The sequence below is a fragment of the Macaca thibetana genome, chromosome 9 (genome assembly GCF_024542745.1).
Source record: "Macaca thibetana thibetana isolate TM-01 chromosome 9, ASM2454274v1, whole genome shotgun sequence".
NCBI classification, from domain to species: domain Eukaryota; kingdom Metazoa; phylum Chordata; class Mammalia; order Primates; family Cercopithecidae; genus Macaca; species Macaca thibetana.
In genome coordinates this window covers 44,314,837-44,337,836 of record NC_065586.1, presented here as the reverse complement: position 1 = coordinate 44,337,836, position 23,000 = coordinate 44,314,837, and the positions used below count along the sequence as shown (strand labels likewise).

Here is a 23,000-nt window from a genome sequence, read left to right as displayed (position 1 = left end):
AGTATTCCTGCTATGGTGGGGGAAAAGAAGCAAAGCCAAAACAAACCAGAACAAACCCAGAAGTCCCCAAAGCAATAAGTGAAGTGCTGGTAATAAAAACTGGAGATCATAGACATTTCTTTTTAATCCTTTTGAATAATACATTGTGATGTTATTTTTGCCTTTTGGTTCATACAGACTGCATCTCAACTCTCACCCTAAATTGAAATAATGCAGTTACCAAATAAAATAATCTGAGTTTTGGGACATGAGATATTCAAGGCAAGAGGGTGGATGTTACTTTTCTGTTTTGAGAAGAGAAGCAGGAGCTGGGCTTGGTTGGACAAAGGAAGAGAGAGTTGGAGTCTCAGAAAAAAGACCTGGGGAAGGGAATCAAGGACTTTGGGTGGATTTCCATGGGGAAGAGTCAAAGTTATGGAATAGTTTATAACGAATTAGCTTTGGCATTTCTGCTTTTGGTTTCTGGTCCTTGCTGGGCTACACATGTCCATCTGCCAGTTCAGGCTGGCTGTGCAGACGCCACATTCTGGGGGAGGGGACCCTGTCTTCCAGGCAAGACTGCTCCTCCACATCAGTGACATCATGTGCTCAGGAAAATAGCAATGCTGGCAAATGGTCACATTTCAGAATGGCAAAGTCCAACCTGGGAAGGATGTCCCCCTGGAAAGTCAATCTAATGTAGTTTTATCCCTCTTCCCCCAGTGCTCACCTTTTAAACCAGAAATGTTGTTGAAGATGTCTTAGAGATAGGGGTTTCCCTGAATGCCATCAGTGTGAGGCAGGAGCTACAGGGCCCATGTGTTTGGAAGGCGGGTAGGAGGCTGTGAAAGGGGCCTGGGCGAGCCATCCAGTTTTTAAAACAATCTAGAAATTGTTGATGAACAGTGTAAATATTTTTCTTCATACATTTTAATCCTTGAACCACGTGTGCTACAAAACTGTGTTAGCTACATATGGAAGGACACTATCTTATTTATTTCTGTCACTTAGTGCTAGAAACATACTCTTGACCATTTTTGGACAGGCAACCCCTCAAGTGACTGCCCGTGTGGAGAGGAGATGATGGAATGAGGTGACTCTGAGCTTGAGGTTCGGGATCATTCAGGTTCTAGCCTTACCATGTGCCCCTGGCAATTTCCCTCTCTGGGCTCAGCTTCCCCATCTGTAAAATGGATATGATAATAGTGCCTCCCTCATAGGCTTCTCACAGTGATTGCGTAATCCATACGTGTCAAAATGCTTACAAAAGGGCCTGCTGCAGCTTAAATACCCAGGAAATATCTCATCCCAGGATAAAATTTGGCCCTTACAGTAGATGCCAGGCCTGGAGTCCCTTCTAACTTCAAGAACCTTGTGAAATATGTGAGAGGCTGCAGGGACCACCCCACCTGCTGTGCTCAGATGTGGTAAATTCTCTGCTGGAGCACGTCTCACACTGTGCTGGGACAATGTGTCTGCCCACCTGTCTCACCTTTAATCTGTGAATCCCTTGAAAGCAGGGACAGTGTCTTATTCATCTTTAAATGCCTAGAGCTTTACCCAGAAGATGGTGCTGAGAGCCGCTTCATTCTTGTTTGAGAAAGAAGAGGAAGAGTGGAAGCAGGGAGGACTCCAAGAAAGCTCTTACTGGGGGGTGTAACAGGTGGTCTGTGATGTGAAGAGACCAGACCCCGGTCCTCCTTAGAGAGAGATTATTCAAGTAGTGCATTCCCAGCTTCTCCTGGCTTCACTTTGGTGAATTAGACCTCATTTACATGGTCATTGATCTCCTTTCTTGAAACTACAAACTGCGGCACAGGCGTAAAATGTGGAAAGAATGCTGGTGCCTCAGGTCGGGTTCCCTCAGAGTGGAGCCTGAGACAGGGGTCCAGGTACATGGGATTGTCGAGGGAAGGACTCAGGAGAGAAGGAGAGTGAGGGAGGCCGGGCGGGGAAGGAGCTGAAGGAGGATGCACTCACAGCAAAAGTCTTGTCTCAGCCGGAGCTCTTGGGGTTCTGAGGCTTGAATTGCATAACACAGTCCCAAGGGCACTGGCCTCATTGGCTCTAGGCTGGAGTATGTATGTGTGTGCACACAGGTATGTATGGTGCATGTGCATGTGTGTGCGGACGCATGTGCGTGTGTATGTAGGTAGTGGGCATGTAAGTGTGTTTGTAAGTGTATTTGAGTGGGTAGGGCTCCATGGCCCCTGAGCAGAGCAGCTCCTACCTAGCGGAGGGCAGTTCTGCAGAGAAGGGGAAGCCATGACAGGTACTCCTCTCACTTGGAGAAGGAGGTCTGCATGGGGCACAGTAGCATCCACTGGGACAGGAAAATTCCATTAAGATCTAACCTGCATCCCTCTCACTTGATACAACATTCTTATCCAGCAACAAAAGAGAATGTGGACAGTCCTAAGAGTTTCTGTAAAGGAACATCCCACCCAGTCCAAACCATTTATCCAGCCTGGGAAGGATAATTCCAAGGATTTATCTTTTTACAATGAAAGAATGATTGCAAAAGCAATGTGTGGTATTGGGGTCAAATAATTACCGAGCCCACTCTGTGCACTCTTTTCTATTTGCTTCAAGGGACATAAGCGAGGGAAGTAGCTGGAAACCTAGTTCAGGGTAAGGTAAGAGCACAGCTGTTTGTGTGGCAGCATGTGCTTAGGACTGAGGGACAGGCACAGGATGATGGGAGGGTGGGGGGAGGGAGATGGCACTCAGGGGATGAGAGTGGCTTCAGCAAAGGCTTTTCCCCAGACACTTTAGCTGGCCTGCAGACTTTGAGTGTGGTTCGAAATGTCTGTGGTGGGGTCTGTGTCTGTCAAGACAGAGTGTGTATGTTTGGTAGGTGGTACTTCTTTTAGGCTTGTACTTCCAGGCAGATTCCACCTTTTACTCCGGGGATGCAAACTCCAATACAGGAACTGTTAGGGGAGGGAAGCCTGCTGGGGGGATGTGGGACCCCTGGAGGGTACAGCTCCCACCCAGCACCAGCCACATCCCCCTGCAGAGGTGCAAGCCAGCTTGGTCAGATCCTCCCATCTTTTGAGAGAGACCACAAGTCTGGATTTTTATGTGACATCTTCAGACTTTTCAATGCTAACAATTAATTCAGAAACTGCTTAAACATTCTGTGGGTCAAACACAGCACGTCTAAGGGGCAGACCCAGCCTCCTGCCTGCTGGTGTGTGGCCTCCATCTTTAGCCATTGACCTCTCCCCACACTGACCTGGGCAGATTGTGTCCTGCCAGAGGCTGCCTCCCAGTCTTGCCCCTGCAGGTGAGGAGGCCACTGGAAGAACCCTGAGACAGGCATGGGTGCAGTGCGGGTGGGGTAAGGTGGGCGCAGTCTCCTTGTTCCACAACTCACCCCAGCCCAAGTTGGAGCCTATCAAAGCTGCCCACAAGATGTTCTTCCCTGGAGGGCTCACAGCTTGCTTTGGTCACCTCTTAGCTTTCCGAGGAGATCCAGTGCTCCCTGGCCAGTCACATCCAGTCCCTGGTGAAGTCGGAGAAGAACCGCCAGGTCATGTGTGAGGCGGGCATGCTCGGGACCCTTATGGCCTCCTGCCACAGGGCCCTGGCCACCAGCGGCAGCCCCCTCCACTCACGCCTCATCAGGATCTTTGAGAAGCTCGCTTCCCAGGCCATTGAACCGGATGTGCTAAGGTACCACATGCTGCATTTTCAACGCTGCCAAGCTGGGCAGCCATGTCTTTTGCAGGGCAGGGGTTGTACAACAGGCAGTGGAGAGACTGCAGGGACAGATGCAGGGCATGGCTCTGTCCCAGCATTCAAGGCTGGAAATCCATGGATGAGCCTTCGGTCTGTGCCAGGCAGTGTGCAGGTGCCCACAAAGCAGACATAGCCACCTCTCATGGAGCATGTGGGGGCTGGAGGGGGCTCTGAGGAAGTGGAGATGCATTCTGAGGCCTGTGGAGTTCACTAGACAAAGAGAAGAGGGAACCGGGCCTGGAAGGCTTTGCCAGGAGGGGTGGGGCTGGGAGGGCCTGACTGTGCCCTGTAGGGAGTTGGGCAATAAGCATGTAGGGACTGCAGACATGGAGGGGAATGGGGCAGAAGCCCCCTGGATCCTGCAGGGGGCTTTCCTGCTGTCATCCTCTCCATGAAGCCACATTCCTGGAGAGCCATGGCAGGGAGAGGAAGTGCAAAGGTGCACAGGGTGGGAGGGAGGGAGCAGACGTGGAAGACAAGAGAACAGAGGGAAGGGAAGCTGCTGGGGAGGGCAGGAGTCTCCTATGCCACCTGGAGTGCCGTGCTGAGGGCCATGCACAGGGCAGGGGGCCCTGCTCCTTATACACAGGAGCAAGTGTAGAGGGCACACAGACAGCCTTTCCAGCCAGCAGACATGGCACCCAGGGGCGGGCACGATGGCTGCCAGAGGAGGCTGCTGGTTATAGTGCTGCATGGGAAATTCTGTTAGAAATTTATAAGCAATTACAACAAATTCATTTTGTGACATTATTTTTTGTTATGACATCCATCTTGAGGCTCCTAAACTTACCAGCTGTCTGGTCTGGTCTGTCTGGAAGGGCAGAGACGTGTCTCCACACTGCTTTCAGAAAGGGTATTCCAGCGGGGCTGGGAGGTCAGGGAGCTCCAGGCATCTAGGACAGTGGTCAGGATAAAGTTGGAGAACACTGTTGCCCATAAAATGTCTTCATTTGGTCCTCTTGTGTGTTATGTTCAGACAGTTTCTAGGTCTTGGAATTCCCTCACCTCTTTCGGCCACAACGAAACTCCTTGATTCATCTCATGCACACAGAGGCAACCCTGGGTGCTCAGGTGAGGACAGAGGCAAGAATAGGGCAGGTTAATGGGAATTAAAAGATGATATGCATTCCTGCTGAGGGGGATCCTTTACAACAGGTGGGAAAGCAAACAGGTTTAAACATGGTTTTGTCTGCAGCTCAATGGAGCAACTGAGGAAAAAGCAAAGAAAATTCCTGGTCTCTGGAGAAAGACCATATCAGGATGGAGAAAGATGACCCCCCCACCCAGCCATATAAGACAGATGACCCCTTTGGGTTCCAGATCATGGAAGCAGAGACAGAGTTTCCTTCATGACACAGCAGTACCTGGCGCTGCACTAGGCAGAGGTGTGCAGGGAAGGCTTCTGTACAGCTCTCAGCTCAAGGGCATGTCAGAGCCTTGGAGGCCCAAGATGCAGGTGGTACCCCTGTGTCAGGCTTAATACCTATGGAATGCTGGCCCAGGGGACCAGCTTAGAGAAAAGAAAGTCGTGGACAACTTGAATGTAAGATCACGTAAGACCTTAAGGTAACAGGCAGGTCCAGTGGAGAAGCAAGGGTGCAAGATCAAGCTTGGGGCTGACAGCCATGGTGGGAGCCTGGAGCTTTCAAGGAGAGGCTGCTGTGAAGGAAAGTGTGGGCCTGGTGAGCAGACACAAAGCTCCAGTGAGTAACTCCAGTGGGGCAAGCCAGAGACAGAGATGGCAGCAGTAGAATGTGCTATGCTGGAAAAGGGATGTGTGCTGGAATGAAAGAGAAAAGTTTCTAGAAGGAGCAGGTTAGCAACACCGTTCCTTGTTATCGGACTCAGCAAGGGGGCAGGGGAGCCGCCCTCACTGGTGCTTAGGAAGTACCTGATGACTCTGTAGAACTCTCTTTCTAGGCTGTGGCAGATACTTTGGGGTTATTGTCAGAAGCGGGGCAGAAATGCTTTGAGCAGAGACACATCTCTTCTCCTGCTTGCTGCCCTAGGGTCACAGACTACACAGGGCTTGGCTGAGGGGCCCTGGCAAGCCGCCCCAGATGCTGGCCTGCACCCTGGAGTCACCCAGGCCCTGCAGCCCTTGGGGAAATCCCAGGATTCAACTACTGCCCTTCAGACGGCGCTGAGCCTCATCTCCATGACTTCCCCACGCAACCTGCAGCCTCAGAGGGCAGCCCTGGCCCCATCGTTTGTGGAATTTGACATGTCCGTGGAAGGTTATGGGTATGACAGGCTTTTACATATTTAAAATGCACTTTATTAATTTTGCAGTGCCTCTAATGAATTATAATATTGATTACAAACTTGTAGTTCCCATTGAATCTCACCACTCAGCAGAGGAAAATGTCTGGGTCATGGACACCTGCCTACTCAGTGGCCTCCCAGGGGCTGTGTCCCCAGCTATGGAGGGCAAAGACCCTCTTTCCCCTGGTGTGGCTGCATTCTGGAACACCCTCGCATCCTGCCTCCAGTGCAGTTCCTTCACTTTGGCATCCTACCAGCACCAGCTGCAGTCCGTCCTTGAGACCTTATGGTCTAAGGAGGGTTACAGCGCTGGCAGGAGGGTAAAGCGGGAAGATGTCATGGCCCAGGCTAGCTGTGTCAGTGCAAGAGGTTGGCTTGCAGTCCAGTGATCTGAGACAATTTTCTGTTTCCAGCTGTTTGTTTATTCCGACCCTGTCTACAGTTATGGGAACCAGCACTGAGTACTCTGTCTCTGGAGGAATTGGGACAGGTAGGTGTTTTTCCCAGGTGGTTTAGCTCTCCATCCCTTCCCAAGTATGAGTCTTCAGATAGCCTTGATTGCAGATTTTTACTTGGTGTTTCAGGAAAGTGTGAGCTGCACTATACATGGTGGCTTACAGCTGTAATACCTGTAATTTGGGAGGCCAAGGCAGGAGGATTGTTTGAGGCCAGGAGTTCCAGGCTGCAGTGAACTATGATTGAACCACTGCACTCCAACTGGGCTGCAGTGTAAGACCCAGTTTCAAAAAGAGAAAAGCAAACATGAGTCTTGCCTTTGGTCCTGAGTATCTGCAGATGAGTTGTTCTTCAACTTTGCTCCTCTTTTAGAGCAAGGTGTTCAGTTCATTGTGCCTCCCAGGGGTCCAGCCCATAGCTAGGGACTCAATTGATATTGACGGACTGAGCCTGGTTTGGCTCATTTTGCTGGTGACTGATGTAGGCTGAGATGGACACATTACCCACCTTAGATCCCTCTCTAGAGAGAAATATGAGTTGGGCTGATAGCCATCAGGAACAGACCAATCTTTGGCAAGTGGCTTCTGTGCATAGCACTGCACTCAGCTGAAAAACCACTGGGTGGAACAGTGCAGGTGCCTGATGCTGCCAGAGTCACACACTCTGTTAGGAGAATTGGGTTTGGGGTTTCTATGGGATCATGGGTGCTGGGGAGCCATTGCCTTCATAACCTTTTTCCACGTGAGTTGGCACCAAGTCTGAGGATACAGCAGCTGGTCCTGCCTGTTCCATGAGGACAATGGATCTGTCTGTATCGCCAACCCTGTTATGGGATGGGAGGGCACATGGCATTCTTAAACTGGTGCCCTTTCCTATCCAAGGTTCAGCTGAGCTAGGCCAAGGTCCTCTGCCCCACAGAGCACACTGCCTGGCTGTAGATCAGCTGATCAAGGGCCCACATGTGATGGACCTCAGGGAGATCGAGGTCTTCTCTGCTCCTTTGGCAAGGCAGCATGTCATAATGGGGAGGAGACAACTGGTGATTAGGCAAGGCACCCAGTAGGTGCTGCATCCAGGCTAAATCAGCACCACAGTGAATCTGAACATACTTGCTCAGCAGGGCAGAACAAAGCCTGAGGGCATGCCTGTGTTCCCACCCAGGTGCCACCAGACCATTCCCTCCTCCTGGAGGCCTGACCTTCTCCTGTTGGTTCCTGATCAGCCGGCACGGAGCTGCCACTGAGAGCCACCCACTGCGCTTCCTGACACTGGTGCGCCACCTGGCCAGGACCGAGCAGCCCTTTGTTTGCTTCTCTGTCAGTCTCTGCCCAGACGACCTCTCCTTGGTTGTTTCTACAGAAGAGAAGGAGTTTCAGCCTCTGGGTAAGGTGCTGGGATCCAAAGCCAGTTTCATCCACATGTCAGGGAAATGGGGCTAAGTCAGAAGCTCTCAACACAGGTGTGGTTAGAAACCTGGTGACCTTCTGTTTCTCCTCATCCTTTGAAATTGCTCCCTTGGATTCCACACCTGGTGAAAGGTCTACAATATTTGTTGTGGTTCACTGTGGCCTGGGCTCTAGGCTTGTAAGTGTCAGGCAGATGAGTCCTCAGCCCTTGGCACAGCTTCAGAGATGATGCTCAGTGGCTTTCCAGAAACTTCGCCTGGCAGAACAGTCACAATGGGACCCATGGCTTTGCCTCGCTGGGACACATGCTGCATCCTCTCCTGTGTGAGGTTTGTGAAGAACACACACAATTTAGCTGGAGCCAAAGCAGCTACAGACATTCCCACATATGCTTAACCCCAAACCCAGAAGGCTGGCCTGTGCTTAGCATGGTGCCCAGGGCCACCCCTCCTTCGGCAGTGCTAGAGGCCAGCCCTGGCTCTGCCTTTAGAGCCCAGCATTGTCCTCCAGGCCCATTTGCCTGAGATGGTCAAGTCCAGTGGATTCTGGCCACTTGTTCTTCTCCTGTGTCCTGGGAGTGTCACTGTTTCATAAGGAAAAACAGTGGGAGGCCCTATGAAACAGTGGGAGTGGCTGATGCCCTTGTACACAGCACAACTGCCTATCCAACTCTCTGGGACTCGGCCTGCAATGGAGTCTCTGTGGAGGTAGTCTACCTTGGGGTAGACCTGAAGCGTAGTTTCTGGGTTTGAATCTTGGCTGTATGACCTTGGGCAAGTCACCCAACCTCTCTGTGCCTCAGGATGGTAAATTGGGTATGTGTGAGCGCCTACCTCACAGGGCTGTGACATGAGTTGAAATTTGTAACATGCTTAAAACTGGCACAAAGGAAGAGCTCAAGGAATGATTGCTGCTGCCGTTGTCATTTTTCATGAGAGGAGGGGCTAGGGCTCCATGGTACAAGGCCCACAGTGGTTGACGTCTCTCTGTGCCCTCCCCATTCTCCTGGGTTCCTGCAGCGTAGCACTACACATGAGACTCAGTGTTAATGCTGTCTTCCAGATGTCATGGAACCTGAGGATGACTCTGAGCCTTCTGCAGGACGCCAGCTTCAGGTCAGGTGTGGCCAGCTCCTGGCTTGTGGTCAGTGGCATCACTTGGCTGTGGTTGTCACCAAGGAAATGAAAAGACATTGTACAGTCTCCACCTGTCTGGATGGACAGGTCATTGGCTCCGCCAAGGTGAGATGGCTCCTCCAAGCTGCACTTGCCCCACAACCGTACTGCCTGCTGCTACCCTGAAGTGACCTTGGTTTCATTCTATGTTTTTTGTTGTTGTTGCTTTTGTTTGTTTATTACTGGTAGGGCTGGCATCTAATGAAATCCTGCTTACTGTTCAGGAAACTTGAGTGAGCTCAGACATGAGAAGGACATCTTTAGAAAATGCACTGAAGGTCACACAACCAGGACAGAAGGCAAGATGTGCATCCAGATCTCTAAGAATAGTTATGTTCATGAAAATAGAAAACTCCAGAATGAACAAAGCAAAGCTTCTCATTTTAAGGGGCAAATTCCTCAGGGAGGTCTGGGCAGGCTTTTCCAAGAAGCTCCCAGGTGAGGCCAATGCAGCTCATCTTTGTACCACACAGAGGAGCAGGGCACTAGAGTGTGCAGACACCAACACATGTCGCCAGATTTAGAGAAAAAACCATGAGGAAGGTAATGGAATGCAGATGTATAGCTGAAGGAAGCATCTCATGGCTGTCATTTAGAGACACTCCAGATACAAGAGGAAGCTGGGAAAAGGTGGAGCTGGCAGGAGCCAGCAGCCATTGTCAGAGAGGAGAGAGCCCAGAAGACCACAGAGGGCAGGTACAGTTGGATTTTCACACAGGTTCCAGGGAGAGCATACCAATCTGGCTGCATTTTAGAATCACCTGCAAAGGCTTTTTAAAGTTCTCTTGCACAGGCTGCACCCAGAATAATTACATCAGAATCTCTGTGGGTCAGGTAATTTGACAATTTACTAATGTTTATAAAATTTTCTAGGTGATTCTAATATGCAACCAGAATGGAGAACCTTACATACACAGGGTTTCTTGATTCCCGCTAAATGCCATAGTGTTCCTCCCCCAACCCTGTCCAGTTGTGACCACCAATAACATCTCCAGACATTGCCAAATATCCCCTGGGAGTCAAAGTTGTTCCAGGTTAAGAGTCATTAGGTGAGAACAAATTCTTACTCCCAAGTTATGTGGGACCCATATAGGTGAATTTGATACCATCTTCTGGTAAAGTTCTGTTATCAGAAAAAGGCAGTGGTGACCAGAAAGATTTTTTTTTTTTTTTGAGATGGAATTTCGCTCTTGTCACTCAGGCTGGAGTGCAATGGTGTGATCTCGGCTCTCTGCAACCTCCGCCTCCCAAGTTCAAGCAATTCTCCTGTCTCAGCCTCCTGACTAGCTGGGATTACAAGCGCCCACCACCATGCCCACTAAATTTTGTATTTTTACTAGAGATGAGGTTTCACCGTGCTGGTCTCAAACTCCTGACTTCAGGCCCTCCCAGAGTTCTGGGATTACAGGCGTGAGCCACCATGCCTGGCCAAACAGAAAGATTTTGATAGGGACATTGAAAAAACAGATCCTTCAAAACATAGTTGGCCTTTACTCCAATTATTAACAATATCAGTCCTCCTTCTTTCCCTTTCTGTCTTTCTTCTTTTCCTCATTAAATATTTATTGAGCACCTATTATATGTTAGCTAATATTTTAGGTGCTAAGAATTGTTTATGCCTATAAGCTAAAGACCTCCAGGAACATACACATAGTATAAAGTGCTAAGAATTGTTTTAGGTTCTAAGAATTATTTATGCTTATAAGCCAAAGACCTCCAGGAACATACATATAGTATAAAATAAAAATTAGATTTAAACTGACTGTAGTGACAGATTCCCTACCCCATGGGGTAGTAAGGAGTTAGGAGTGGTTTGTTACAGAAACTGTGCTTATTTTAGGTGATTTTTAAGAGGGTTTAAAGAAGTGGAGGTCCATCTGTTCTGAATTGGGTGCTGTCAGAAAGAGGTGCAATTTGGTGACTGTGAATATTAATAACTTTTATCCAGAAGGTAGAGACATGGAAAAGGGCTGGACTTGTCATTAGAGAGGAAGCAGAAGTCCCTCACGTTAGTTGGGATGGGATGTGTGGTGTCTTTTGTGGTTGGAATGTCTTTGTTTTTATCTGTTTAGGCTTGAATACTGAGTTCACTTGTTCTTGTCTTCTTTCGCAGAACATGTTGATATTTTGGTGAAATACCTCATATACCTTGAGGCATGTCTTATTGATGTTTGTACCTTTCTTGAACTTGGCACAGGGGCTGACACACAGTAAGCATGCAATAAACACTTGATGAACTGAATTGAATGTGCAGCCACAGGAGGAACATGACTGGCTGGTAGTGTGGTTGGGTGAAGTGGTACAGGCATTAACATCCTCTCTGAGGGACCTGCTAAACGTAGGGCCATCAGCAGGGAGGCCAGGAGTGGTGTGTTGCTATATGGAGTGGCCAAAGCCAAGACTGACAGAGTCCTCTTTCCAAAATAATCTCAACAAGTTGAGTCAGGACCAGCAAGTGAAACTCAATCAGGATAAACATAAAGGACTGTGTTTTGATGCTGACATCTGTTGGGCAAGAGTAAGATGTGAAAAATCTAGCTTAGTCTGACTAGTTTAACAGCCCTTCTCAAAATGCTGAGCCTTTGTTTTTATTGCCAAAGGAAACTTAGATAAATTTGGAACGATATAGAGCGTTTTAACAGCTTGAATTGGGCAAAATGATTTGGGAACGATCTGAGACATTAGACATTTATTAGTCAACCTGAACAGGGCAGTGTGCATACACTGGGAATTTGGGAAGAGAGGGGCAAGGTGGGTTGGAGGGGTGGGTGGTGCTTCCGTGTGGGAGAGAGAGGAGGACTCTGAGCCTGCGAGAACAGAGAGAGAAGAGAGCACAGAAGACCATACTCCTGGCAAGGCTTGGTGGTTGAACAATTGGTTTGTTTTTATTTGAAAATCTCATTTAATTGGTAGGGTGAAAAAGAATATTTCTGAAATTATGTAAACCCTCATTTAGAAAAATACAGTCATCCCTCACTTTCCTCAGGGGATTGGCTACAGGACCCTTCTTGGATACCAAACTGCATGGATACTCAAGTCCCTTAAATAAAATGGTGTAGTATTTGCAAAGAACAGATGCATACCCTCCTGCATGCTTAACTAAGCTCTAGATGATTTATAATACCTAATACAATGTGAATGCTAAATAGTTGTCATTCTGTATTTTTTATTGTTATAGCACTATTTTTGTTGTCCTTTTTCCTGAATATTTTTGATCCAAAGTTGGTTGAATCCAAGGATATGGAACCCCCAGATATGCAGGGCCAATTGTGCATATTTATAAACATATGCTTATATTTAGTGATTTTATAGTAATTATAAGAATAATATAAATGCATTTTGAAATAGCTCAAAAATAGAGAAGAGAAGATTTGCTACCCTCCTGCTACTTTATCACATTTTGTAATTTCAGTTTTATCCCTTTAAAAAAATAGTGTGGCTTCAATGTATAGAAAATCTTGTATACTGCTTAGTTCATTTAACCTCTCGTTTAACCTAACACTTAAGTTATATGGTATAGCCTATTGCTTCTAGGCTACAAACCTAGACAGCATGTTGCTATATTGAATACTGTAGGCAGCTTTAACACAGTGGTGAGTATTTGTGTATCTAAACACTCTAAACATGGAAAAAGTACAGTAAAAATATGATATTATTATCTTATGGACCACCATTGCATATGTGCTGTGACACTGACTTGGAACATTGTAATGTAGCACACAGCAATATATGAAAGTATACTTGGAAATTCATCCAAACTTTTGCCTGTATCCACACTTCGTTCTTTTTTATTTCTGAGTAGTATTTCAAGGTATGGATGTGCCATAGTTTGTTTAGTCATTTATCCATTGAAGGACATCTGGGATGTTTCAGGTTTGGGCCATTACAAATAAAGCTTTGTGAGCATTTGTGTATGGGTTTTTGTGTGAATTTAAGTCGTCATTTATCTGGGATGAATTCCAAGAGTTCAATTGCTGGTTTCTATGGTAATTGAATGTTTAGTTTTATAAGAAACTGCCAAACTATTTTGAAAATGATTTCATCATTTGACATTTCCGCTAACAATGAATGAGTGAGGCAGTTTTTCTGCACTTAGCGTTGTCACTATTTTTATATTAGCCATTATGATAGTTGTGTAGTGATAGCTCACTGTATTTTTAATTTGTATTTCCTTAATGGCTAATGAGGTTGAATATCACCTTTTCATGTGCTTATTTGCCATCTGTATATTCTCCTCAGTGATGTCCATCCATATTTTTTGCCCACTTTCTAATTGCATTGTTTGTTTTGTTGTTGTTGTTGTTGTTGTTGTTTTTTTGAGATGGAGTCTCGCTCTGTTGGCAGACTGGAGTGAAGTGGTGCAATCTCGGCTCACTGCAACCTCCACCTCCCAGGTTCAAGCGATTCTCCTGCTTCAGCCTCCAGAGTAGCTGGGACTACAGGTGTCCGCCACCATGCCCAGCTAATTTTTGTATTTTTAGTAGAGATGGGTTTTTCACTACGTTGGCCAGGATGGTCTTGATCTCCTGACCTCGTGATCTGCCCACCTAGGCCTCCCAAAGTGCTGAGATTACAGGTGTGAGCCACCGCACCTGGTCGCATTGTTTACTTTTTTAAACTGTTAAGTTTTAAGGGTTTTAAAATATATACATGTATGTGTGTGTGTCTATACATACACACATATATATATATTCTAGATACTAGTCCTTTGTTAGATACGTGATTTGCAATAATTCCTCCTAGTCTGTAGCATGTCTTTTAATCCTCTTTCACATGGGTGAAGTTTCTGGTTTTGCTGAAGTATAATTCATTAGTTTTTCCTTATATGATTCGTGCTTTTGGTGTCATTTGAGAATATTTTGCCCAGCCCTAGGTCCTGAAGATTTTCTCCTATTTTTTTTTCCTAAAAATTTTGTAGTTTTACATTTTACACTTGAGTTTGTGATCAATTATGAATTAATTTTTGTATAAAGTGTAAGGTTTAAGTTCATTTCTTTGCCTATGGATGTTCAATTGCTCCAGTACCACTTGTTGAAGAGTCTATCATTTCTCAATTGAATTGCTTTTGCATCTTTGTCAAAAATCAGGTGAACCTACTTATAAGTTTATTTCTGGGTTCTCTATTCTGTTGCATTGATCTATGTGACAATCTATGTGATTATCTTTATACCAATGTCACACTATATTGATTTTATAGCTATATAATAAGTCGTTATTAGAGTAGTTCCTCCCCCAAATTAATTCTTCTTTTTCAGAATTGTTTAAGCTGTTCTAGGGCCTGTGCCTTCCCATACACAGTTTAGCATTAGCTTGTTTATGACTACAAAAAACCTTGCTGGAATTCTGATAGTCTACAAAAAACCTTTCTGGAATTGCATTATACCTACTGATCAACTTGAGGGGAAATAACATCTTTACTATAGTGAACCTTTCTATCCATGAACCTGGTATGTCTCTCCATTTATATCGGTCATCTTTGACTTTTTCCATCATCACTTAGGAATTTTCAGTGTACAGATCCTGTACTTGTCTTACTATTTCATTTTCTTGTACATAATTGTAAGTGGTATTGTGTTTAATTTTAGTTTCTGTTTGTTTATTGTTAGCCTACAAAAATAAAATTGATTTTTGTGTATTGATCATGTATCCTGTGACCTTGCTGAATTCACTTATTAGTTCTAGGATATAAAAAAAAATTCCTTGGAACTTTCTACATGGACATGTCATCTGAAAATAGAAACAGTTTTGTTTCTTCCTTTCCACTCTGTATGTATTTAATTATTGTTCATACATAAAACTTTATTAATTTGCCAATACTAGGCATTTAGGTTCTTAGCAGATTGACTGAGATAAAAAAGGTGGACTTTTTTTGTTTCTTAGTATTTTTTATCAAATTTATTTTCAGAAGGACAGTGTCAGTTTTTTACTCCACATTTAATAACTTGTTTTACTGCATACTTCTGAGGTTTGTGAATTATATTTTAATTTTTTAGATAAAACACGTTTTTACTATGAGATGAGAATAAGATGCATCATGTTATATCACTTTGTATTTACTTGATTAACTCTGAGATCAAACACTACTCACTTTTGTCCTTTTTATTTTAACAGATGTTATACATCCAGGCTCTACCAGGGCCTTTCCTTTCTATGGATCCATCTGCGTTTGTGGATGTTTATGGATATATTGCTACCCCTCAAGTTTGGAAACAAAAATCTTCATTAATCTGGCGTCTTGGCCCCTCATACCTCTTTGAAGAAGCCATTTCAATGGAAACTCTGGAAGTTATTAACAAACTTGGCCCAAGATATTGTGGCAACTTCCAAGCTGTGCATGTCCCAGGTATGGAGTGTTTTGATTTACAATGTTCTTGCTGATAGTAGTTTTTAAATGGACATCTGGTTATTTATAGCATATTTGCAGAGAATAAGCTCAGCGTTAGGGTCAGTCATTAGGGAAGACCTCTGTAATTGTATCATTATATATTTACAACCCAAGAGAAAATGTCACAGAAAAGGAAATGACAATATCTTTAGATTTCAACTCCAAAGTCCCTAATGGGGAAGAGGTGGGTTGGGTAATACCATCAGCAAAGAAAGAAAGAAGAGATTGAGACAAATAAGTTACATTGCTTTTAATGAAGAAGCTTTTTAACTAAAGTATACTATTGTCTTCAATTATTAAACAGGCAGACAAAACATCCACATTTTCATTATTGATTGTCGTTATTCAAGCAGGGAGCATTGCTCTCTGTGCTCCGTCAAGTCAAAGGGGTCAGCTCCCATCTGGAAAGAATGATAAATGAATCTATGTCAGTGGCCTGTATGTGCTGAAGGGCGATTGAGTGCTGTAGAGCATTTCTGTCTCCAAGCCCATGATGTCTTTGAATTTCATTTCCTGTGGCAAATGGCACTGGCCAGAGCAATGGGATGAGGTCAGGTCTAGAGCCAAAGCCTTACCAATTCTATATTCATGCCACCCTTCTCTACTAGCACAGTGGGTCTCATTGACTTAGAGACCAGTATGTTAATTCAAACTGGGATGTTTGCCATGGCTGTGCAGCTCATTGAAAATTAAACATTTCAGTTCAGCCTATTTCAGGTCAGGTTTCTTGTCACTTAGCAGTTTGGTTTTAGGAAGTGAGGTTATATACTTGACAGATGTTTTAAGCTCTGGTAGTTTCGCACCTGGAGTGCATCTATTTCATGGTAAGACAAATCTTGGGAGAGTTCGACACAGTGTCGTCTTCTTCTTCTTCTTCTTCTTCTTCTTTTCTTCTTTCTTCTCCTTCTCCTTCTCCCTCTTCTTCCTCTTCTTCCTCTTCTTCTTTTCCTTCCTCCTCCTCCTCCCCCTCCTCCTCCTCCCCTCCTCCTCCTCCTCCTCCTCCTCCTCCCCCTCCTCCTCCTCATCCTCCCCCCTCCTCCTCCCCACCCTCCTCCTCCTCCCCACCCTCCTCCTCCTCCCCTCCTCCTCCTCCTCCCCCTTCTCCTCTTCTTCCTCCTCCTCCCTCCTTCTTCTTCTTCTTCTTCTTCTTCTTCTTCTTCTTCTTCTTCTTCTTCTTCTTCTTCTTCTTCTTCTTCTTCTCTTCTCCTCCTCCTCCTCCTCCTCCTCTTCTTTTTGACAGAGTCTCACTCTGTCGCCCAGACTAGAGTGCAATGGCGCTATCTGGGCTCACTGCAACCTCTGCCTCCCCGGTTCAAGCCACTCTCCTGTCCCAGCCTCCCGAGTAGCTGGGACTACAGACATGTGCCACCATGCCAGGCTGATTTTTTGTACTTTTAGTAGAGATGAGGTTTCACCATGTTGGCCAGGCTGGTCTCGAACTCCTGACCTCAAGTGATCTGCCTGCCTCGGCCTCCCAAAATACTGGGATTACAGGCATAAGCCACCACGCCCAGCCCAGAGTTTTCTGTAAGCGTCAGAGAAGACGGTAAAACAAATGACATGCAAACATACAATGTGCAAAAACATGCAATGTGACAACATACAAACATCCTCTCAATGATTACTTTGCTGTGTGACATAGATATTAAATTGTATGAGGAGTAATTTCCTTCTCTGTAAAGTGAGACTAGAAACCAATAAACATGTATTGTTACAGGGGAGGACCTGGACAGTGAAGCCACACCCCTTGTTGCAGAAGAAAGAGTTTCTTTTGGACTTCACATAGCCAGCTCCTCTATCACCAGTGTAGTGGACATCAGAAATGCTTACAATGAGGTGGACAGCCGTCTGATCGCCAAAGAAGTACATCTTCTAACTTCATTGCTAATCTCTGTTGGAATCTTGGTTTCATGGCTTGCTTTAGCTTTCAGTGCTTAAGTAGACACTATTTCATGTTTGCACATGTATAGATGGATACGCACATACATGTTTCCCACTTCATTTGTTAAAATATCCTATGCCTCCTCACCCACTGGCGTCCTCCAAGACTAAGCCTTTCACTTATAATTATTCAGAGAAGAAAAATCATAAATAAAAGAACAAGAACAAATGACAGGTTTTAAATACCTTTGCAGCATTGAAAACTCTATTGAGCTTCCCTAGTCCTGGGTATTAATGACCCACTAACACTGAGATATTCTTTGAGTTGTTGTGATTTTTTTAATTTTAATTTTTTTATTTTTTTACAGATGGGATCTCTCTGTGTTGCCCAGGCTGGTCTTAAACTCCTGGGCTCAAGTGATCCTCCTGCTTCAGCCTCCTGAGTAGTTGGGATTACAGGTGTGAGTCATAGCACCCAGTATTGCTGTGCTTAAAACAACAAACAAACAAAAAACAGTAAATTTTCAAAATAACAAGGAGATGTGTTTATAGATGGTGATGCCATTAAATTTACTTCCAAATTTTGCATAAAGAGCTCTTTTGCTTAGCACTGATGAAAACTTGCTGATTTGTTATATTCTCTTCACTCTCATGGACAGAGGGTACCCCCAGAGGATGGGGAGTCAGGAATTAGGTCCTATTGATCATGAAAGTTGTGGCTTAGCAGCAACACACTGCTTTCTGATATAGGAGGCTAGGATTCCTATCTTCTTGCCCCTTTGACACCTGTAGAGATTGGGCTCCCAGAGCCTGAACAAACCTAGTCTGAGAAGGTGGCAGCCCTCATCTTGGTAGTGCTGTTCCATCTGAAAGTGTTCCTGGGTCCCTCTTGCTCTTCTTAGCACCTCAGTGTAAGCACGTGGGACACTGGTGGCTCAGACTGCATAACTGAAGCTGCTCACTTAAATTCGGTCACAGCCTGGGGGACAGAATGCATGAGCCTGAATTTTGGCTTCAATCCCCTGACATTGGTTCAATTGCTATTCATTCACTGATCATTGCTGATGGAGTGTCAGCACTGGGCCAGGCCCCAGAGAGCCTGCCCTCCAGGAGCTCGTGGACAACGCTTCTTCTTTTGCAGGAGTTTCTTAGGACTAATTGCTGCTCATTTCTCTAGATGAACATTTCATCCCGTGACAATGCCATGCCCATTTTCTTGCTGAGGAATTGTGCTGGCCACCTGTCAGGGTCTCTGCGGACCATTGGAGCTGTTGCTGTGGGTCAATTAGGTATGTTCAGCTGGGAAGCTTTGCTGCTATTTGGAAAGCAAGGTTTGTGCTGTCATGGCTTGTGCACCCTGGGGTTCTGGAGTGATGTGCAGGATGGAGTGTGCTGGAGAACCAGGATGGGGAAGACCAGAGTTGGGAGTGAATCCAGCAAGACAGCCTCCCAGAAAGCATGAGGATCTGTTCACCTGGCCACATCTGACAATCAGTAGGGAGCTCAGCTACTAACCAGGCTGCTGTCTGTGACAGCAGGAACCTGTCTATCTAGTGAGCACAGTGGGGCTTTTGAGTAGAAGCACTGATTGTGGTTGTTTGAGTGAAAACTGCTGGTCACCATTCAGTTGAGCAATAGCAAGGCAACAAATTGGTGCAAGTGCCCTGCCCAGCAGGATCTAGAGGACAGGCAAGAGCAATGGGTTGATAGAACAAAAGGGATACTGAGGCTCAGGGATCTGGCTCATCCAGCACTCTGGAGTGAAGGCAGAGGGTGGCAATCTGAAATACTCTGGGCTGTTCAGCCTTCTGATGGCAAAGAAAGGACTTAGCACAGTACAGTATCTCCCAGCCACATAAGACTTTCAGAGCCTCCTGCTATTCCTCCCAGCCTGTCCCAGGTGCACAGGCCCCCCTGGCTGTGGGTGGATGGTAGCACTGGTAGCTCATTGGTCCTCCTGTGCTGTTGAGGCATTTCCCATTGCAATGAAGCTGTGACATGTTGATGAAATGCCCACTTTATGTCACATAGGGGTGAGGGTGTTCCACTCCAGCCCTGCTGCCAGCAGCCTGGACTTCATTGGCGGGCCTGCCATCCTCCTGGGCCTCATCTCCTTAGCGACAGATGATCATACCATGTATGCGGCTGTGAAAGTTCTGCACTCAGTCCTGACCAGTAATGCCATGTGTGACTTCCTGATGCAACACATCTGTGGGTACCAGGTAATCCCATCCTCCCACATGGGACTGAGACTCCCCAAAGTGCTGTCATCCCCAGGGAACAGGGACAAGCGTTGCTTGCCCCGGTAGCATTCCCTCCAGGGTGACTTCTAAAGAAGGGGAGCTGAAAGCCCTTGGGTTCTGAGACCAGCAACTTCGCAGCAGAGGAGGGGCAGGTGACAGCCAGCCCAAGAACTCTGCTCAGGATGAGGATGCTCACCTGGCTGTGGCTTCTGGCCCTTTTCACTGAAAAATTCCAGTGTCATTTGTGGTGGTCTCCCCACCTTGTCTCTCGCATGGTGGCTGAGAGCCCAAGCTGCAGAGCAGACTGCCAGAGTTTAAATCGCATCTCTTCTAATTTGCTGTTTAACCTTAGATGAGTTACTTATCCTCTGCCTGTTTCCCCACCTGTAAGATAAGGACTGTAATAGGGTTGCTGTGAGGATTAGATGATTTCACGCAAGTGAAGAGGTTAGAATTACATCAGGCCCAGAATAAGTGCTGAGTAAATATTAGTCATTTCCAGTTCTTAATCTCTTTGTGCGTCAGTTCCCTCATGTGTAAAGTGGGAATATGAGAGCACCTGTTTTGCAGGGTTGTGAGGACTGTGTTTATGTGTGTTGAGAGCTTAGAGGAGCACCTGCACAGGGGACCTGCTTTGCACATGTTTACTGTGATTGTCATTGCTACTTAGAATTGGTAAAGTTAGATGAGACATGACCACTGCACTCAAGTAACTTCTCACATGGCTGGGAGGTGGCCAGGTGAAGAATTAGGAGGGCAGGGCCAGGGTCGGAGTCTGGGCCATGTCATGGGTCTCACAGGCAGTGGAGGCTTCCTCTGGTGTGGGGGCTGCTGGGTGATTGGGGCAAAGCCTCCTGTGTCTCTGGATACTGGGTCAGGGTTTGAGCAGAAGAAAGCTGTGTGATAGCCTTCCAGGCACTAACTGTCTCTGTCTGGACTACTGCCACAGCTGGACAGTAACCCCTTCCCCCAGCCAGTCCCTCGTAGCCCAGTGATGCCAGCTGTAGCCCCACATCACAGATCTGATGGTGCCCCTCCTGTGTGTAAAACCTGCAAAGGCATCTGATTGCCGATACCATATCCCAAACTCCTTAGACAGGTTTTCAAAGCCATTCAAAACTGGCCACGGACCTTTCCTTCCAGCCCCACCTCCAATCCAGCCAACATTTCAGTCCATGCTCTCACCTCCCCAAATCCTGTACCTTCTCTGATCATTAAACAGTGTATGACTTTGTGTGCCTGTGGCCTCTGCTCGGAGCACCTCTTTTTTTCTCCCTCAAGCGCTCTCCTTCTGTTTTTTCCAGATCAAGCTCAAATAGCAAAGGTAGCATTCTCTTCCCCCAAGTGAGGATGTGGCCATCTCCTGGTCCCCTTGGCACTGTGGGCACACCCCGTTTTAACTGCTCTCGCACGCACACTGGGATGATCGGTCTACACATCTCTACTGGAATCTTTCTAAAGATCCTAGTATTTTTTACTCTTTGCTGGTGTATTACTGACACCATGAAGACATAAAAATGCAATCGGTGTCCAAGATTCATATCAAGAACTACTAATCTTTGTGACTCACTGGCTACCTGGCTACCTTCCCAGAAACTCTGAGCTTCTTAGAAAGCTCAGACTACCTCAGGCTCACTGTATTCTCATTTCCCAGTCCTGGGGATGGGGGGTGGGCACAGTGAGCTCTCAGTGAGGGTTCAGAAATGAGAACATCGTCTTGAGAGAAGGAACCACCCACCACAGAGGTACATAGCACCTGTTGTCACATGTAGGTAGAGGGGTCAAAAAGCATTTTGTTAAAAAAGAAGCCCATCATCAAGAGGTTCCCTGGAGACTGAGCTGGCTGAGCTTTCCAGGAAGAGATGGTAGAGACAAGGAGTGGCCCATGGATGGAATCTCTTTACTCAACTTAATGGATCAAATGCTTCCTAAGACCAGGCACTCTGCCAGGCACTAGGGATGTGAGGTGAACAAGTTGGGTTTAGTCCCTGTCTTCATGGTACTTACCATCCAAGAAGGTGGACAGAAAAATACTGTTAGCATGAAGGAGAGTCTCTCAGATACCTCCTTTGAGTAAAGAACTCATCAGATTCAGAGGTTTATTGTACATTTACACACGAAGGCAGAAGAAGGAAATTTTAAAACTGTTATTCTGTCTTTAAAAAGGAAACATTTCAAATATTTATGTCTTTGGGGAAAATCAGAAGGAAAAGCTGGGTGGCAAGAGAGGTGATAAATGGCAGGTTTGAGTGAAGAAATCGTAATATTTTATTTTTGTTTTTTTAAACTTCCTTGCCCACTCTTTATAAAATATACCTCCATCCTCCCTCATCCTTTTCTAGGCACATTTTCTTGCTTTGTGTTTCTTTGTAATCTGCATGTGCATTTGCATTATGTCTGCTTCTATATCACCACGTTTGTGTCTGTTTCACTCCCAGACACATGCTTCATAAGGCGTGTGTCCTGCTTGTTTATTACTGTACCCTAAGAACATGCCATAGATAATAGGTGCTCAGTTAGGATTTGGGAATGAATCAGTGAATGAAAACAAGGGTCTTCAATTAAGTGGCTTGCTCTTGCTCAGGAGTGGATTTCATCGGTTTTTAGGTTTTACTCTAGGCTCATCTGCTGGTTTATCGGTTGGGTGAGAGAGCATAAACCTTCCTATCTGTTATTTCTGTCAACCTGATTTATCAGCCTCTTCTCAGACTAAATAATAGCCAGCTGAGTTTGACAGGATGGATGTTCTTAATATGGGGAAGGAGGAGGATACTGTTCCAGACTAACATTAAAACACTCACAGGATCTGGTCTGGGTTCCTCAACAAGACTAGGAGGAGAGGATGGTTGTGGAGCTGTGCATGGCATACCGAATGGAGGGCAGGGAGCCATAACCCTGCCACTGTGGGGATTGTAGGTTCTGCCTCACAGGTGATGGGCAATCGCAGGAAGGCTGGGACAGGGGAACGGACTGACCGAGGTGTTAGAACACCCCTTGGCATCAGTGGAGAAGACGAGGCATGGGAATGAGGTTCAAACAGGTGCTGAGATAGAGTCTGACATAATAGGAGCCTGTGTTCCTGATCTGGGGAGTCTCAGGATCTGTGAGCAGCCAGGGCAGGTGGCGCTGGAAAGGAGCCAGGGTGGTCCAGCAGGCTGCCGACAGGAAGGAAGGGAGATGCTGGGACATGCTCAGTGGGAAATGTTTGTGAGACATTGAAGATGAAGTATCAAGTGGGAGAAAAGGCTCTGGAGCTCAGGGGCAGGCTGTGCTGGAGGGGTAAATATGAGGGTCGTCACCACAATGATGATATTTAATCTAAAGAAATTGATGAAATAGCCAAAAAGAAGCTGTAGAGAGAGAATAGGGTTGAGGGGGAAACAAAGAGGAGCTAACCACATAGAACTGGGAATGTAATTAAAATCCAGTAAAGGAGATTGAGAAGCAAGAGGGAAGAGAAACCAAA

General features: G+C 46.1%; 1 protein-coding gene across 10 annotated transcripts in view; it reads left to right on the top strand.

Annotated features, from left to right (window-relative positions):
- WDFY4 (WDFY family member 4) overlaps positions 1–23,000 on the top strand; it is a 295,757-nt gene that overhangs the window by 86,309 nt on the left and 186,448 nt on the right. For all 10 annotated transcript variants that reach the window (XM_050805477.1, XM_050805483.1, XM_050805485.1 and 7 more), the window contains 10 exons: positions 3,443–3,657; positions 4,700–4,794; positions 5,733–5,967; positions 6,402–6,478; positions 7,606–7,827; positions 8,913–9,091; positions 15,137–15,368; positions 17,128–17,273; positions 18,469–18,580; positions 19,323–19,513. In XM_050805477.1, coding sequence (XP_050661434.1) covers positions 3,443–3,657; positions 4,700–4,794; positions 5,733–5,967; positions 6,402–6,478; positions 7,606–7,827; positions 8,913–9,091; positions 15,137–15,368; positions 17,128–17,273; positions 18,469–18,580; positions 19,323–19,513 — 1,704 coding nt within the window. The remainder of the gene's footprint in view (positions 1–3,442; positions 3,658–4,699; positions 4,795–5,732; positions 5,968–6,401; positions 6,479–7,605; positions 7,828–8,912; positions 9,092–15,136; positions 15,369–17,127; positions 17,274–18,468; positions 18,581–19,322; positions 19,514–23,000) is intronic.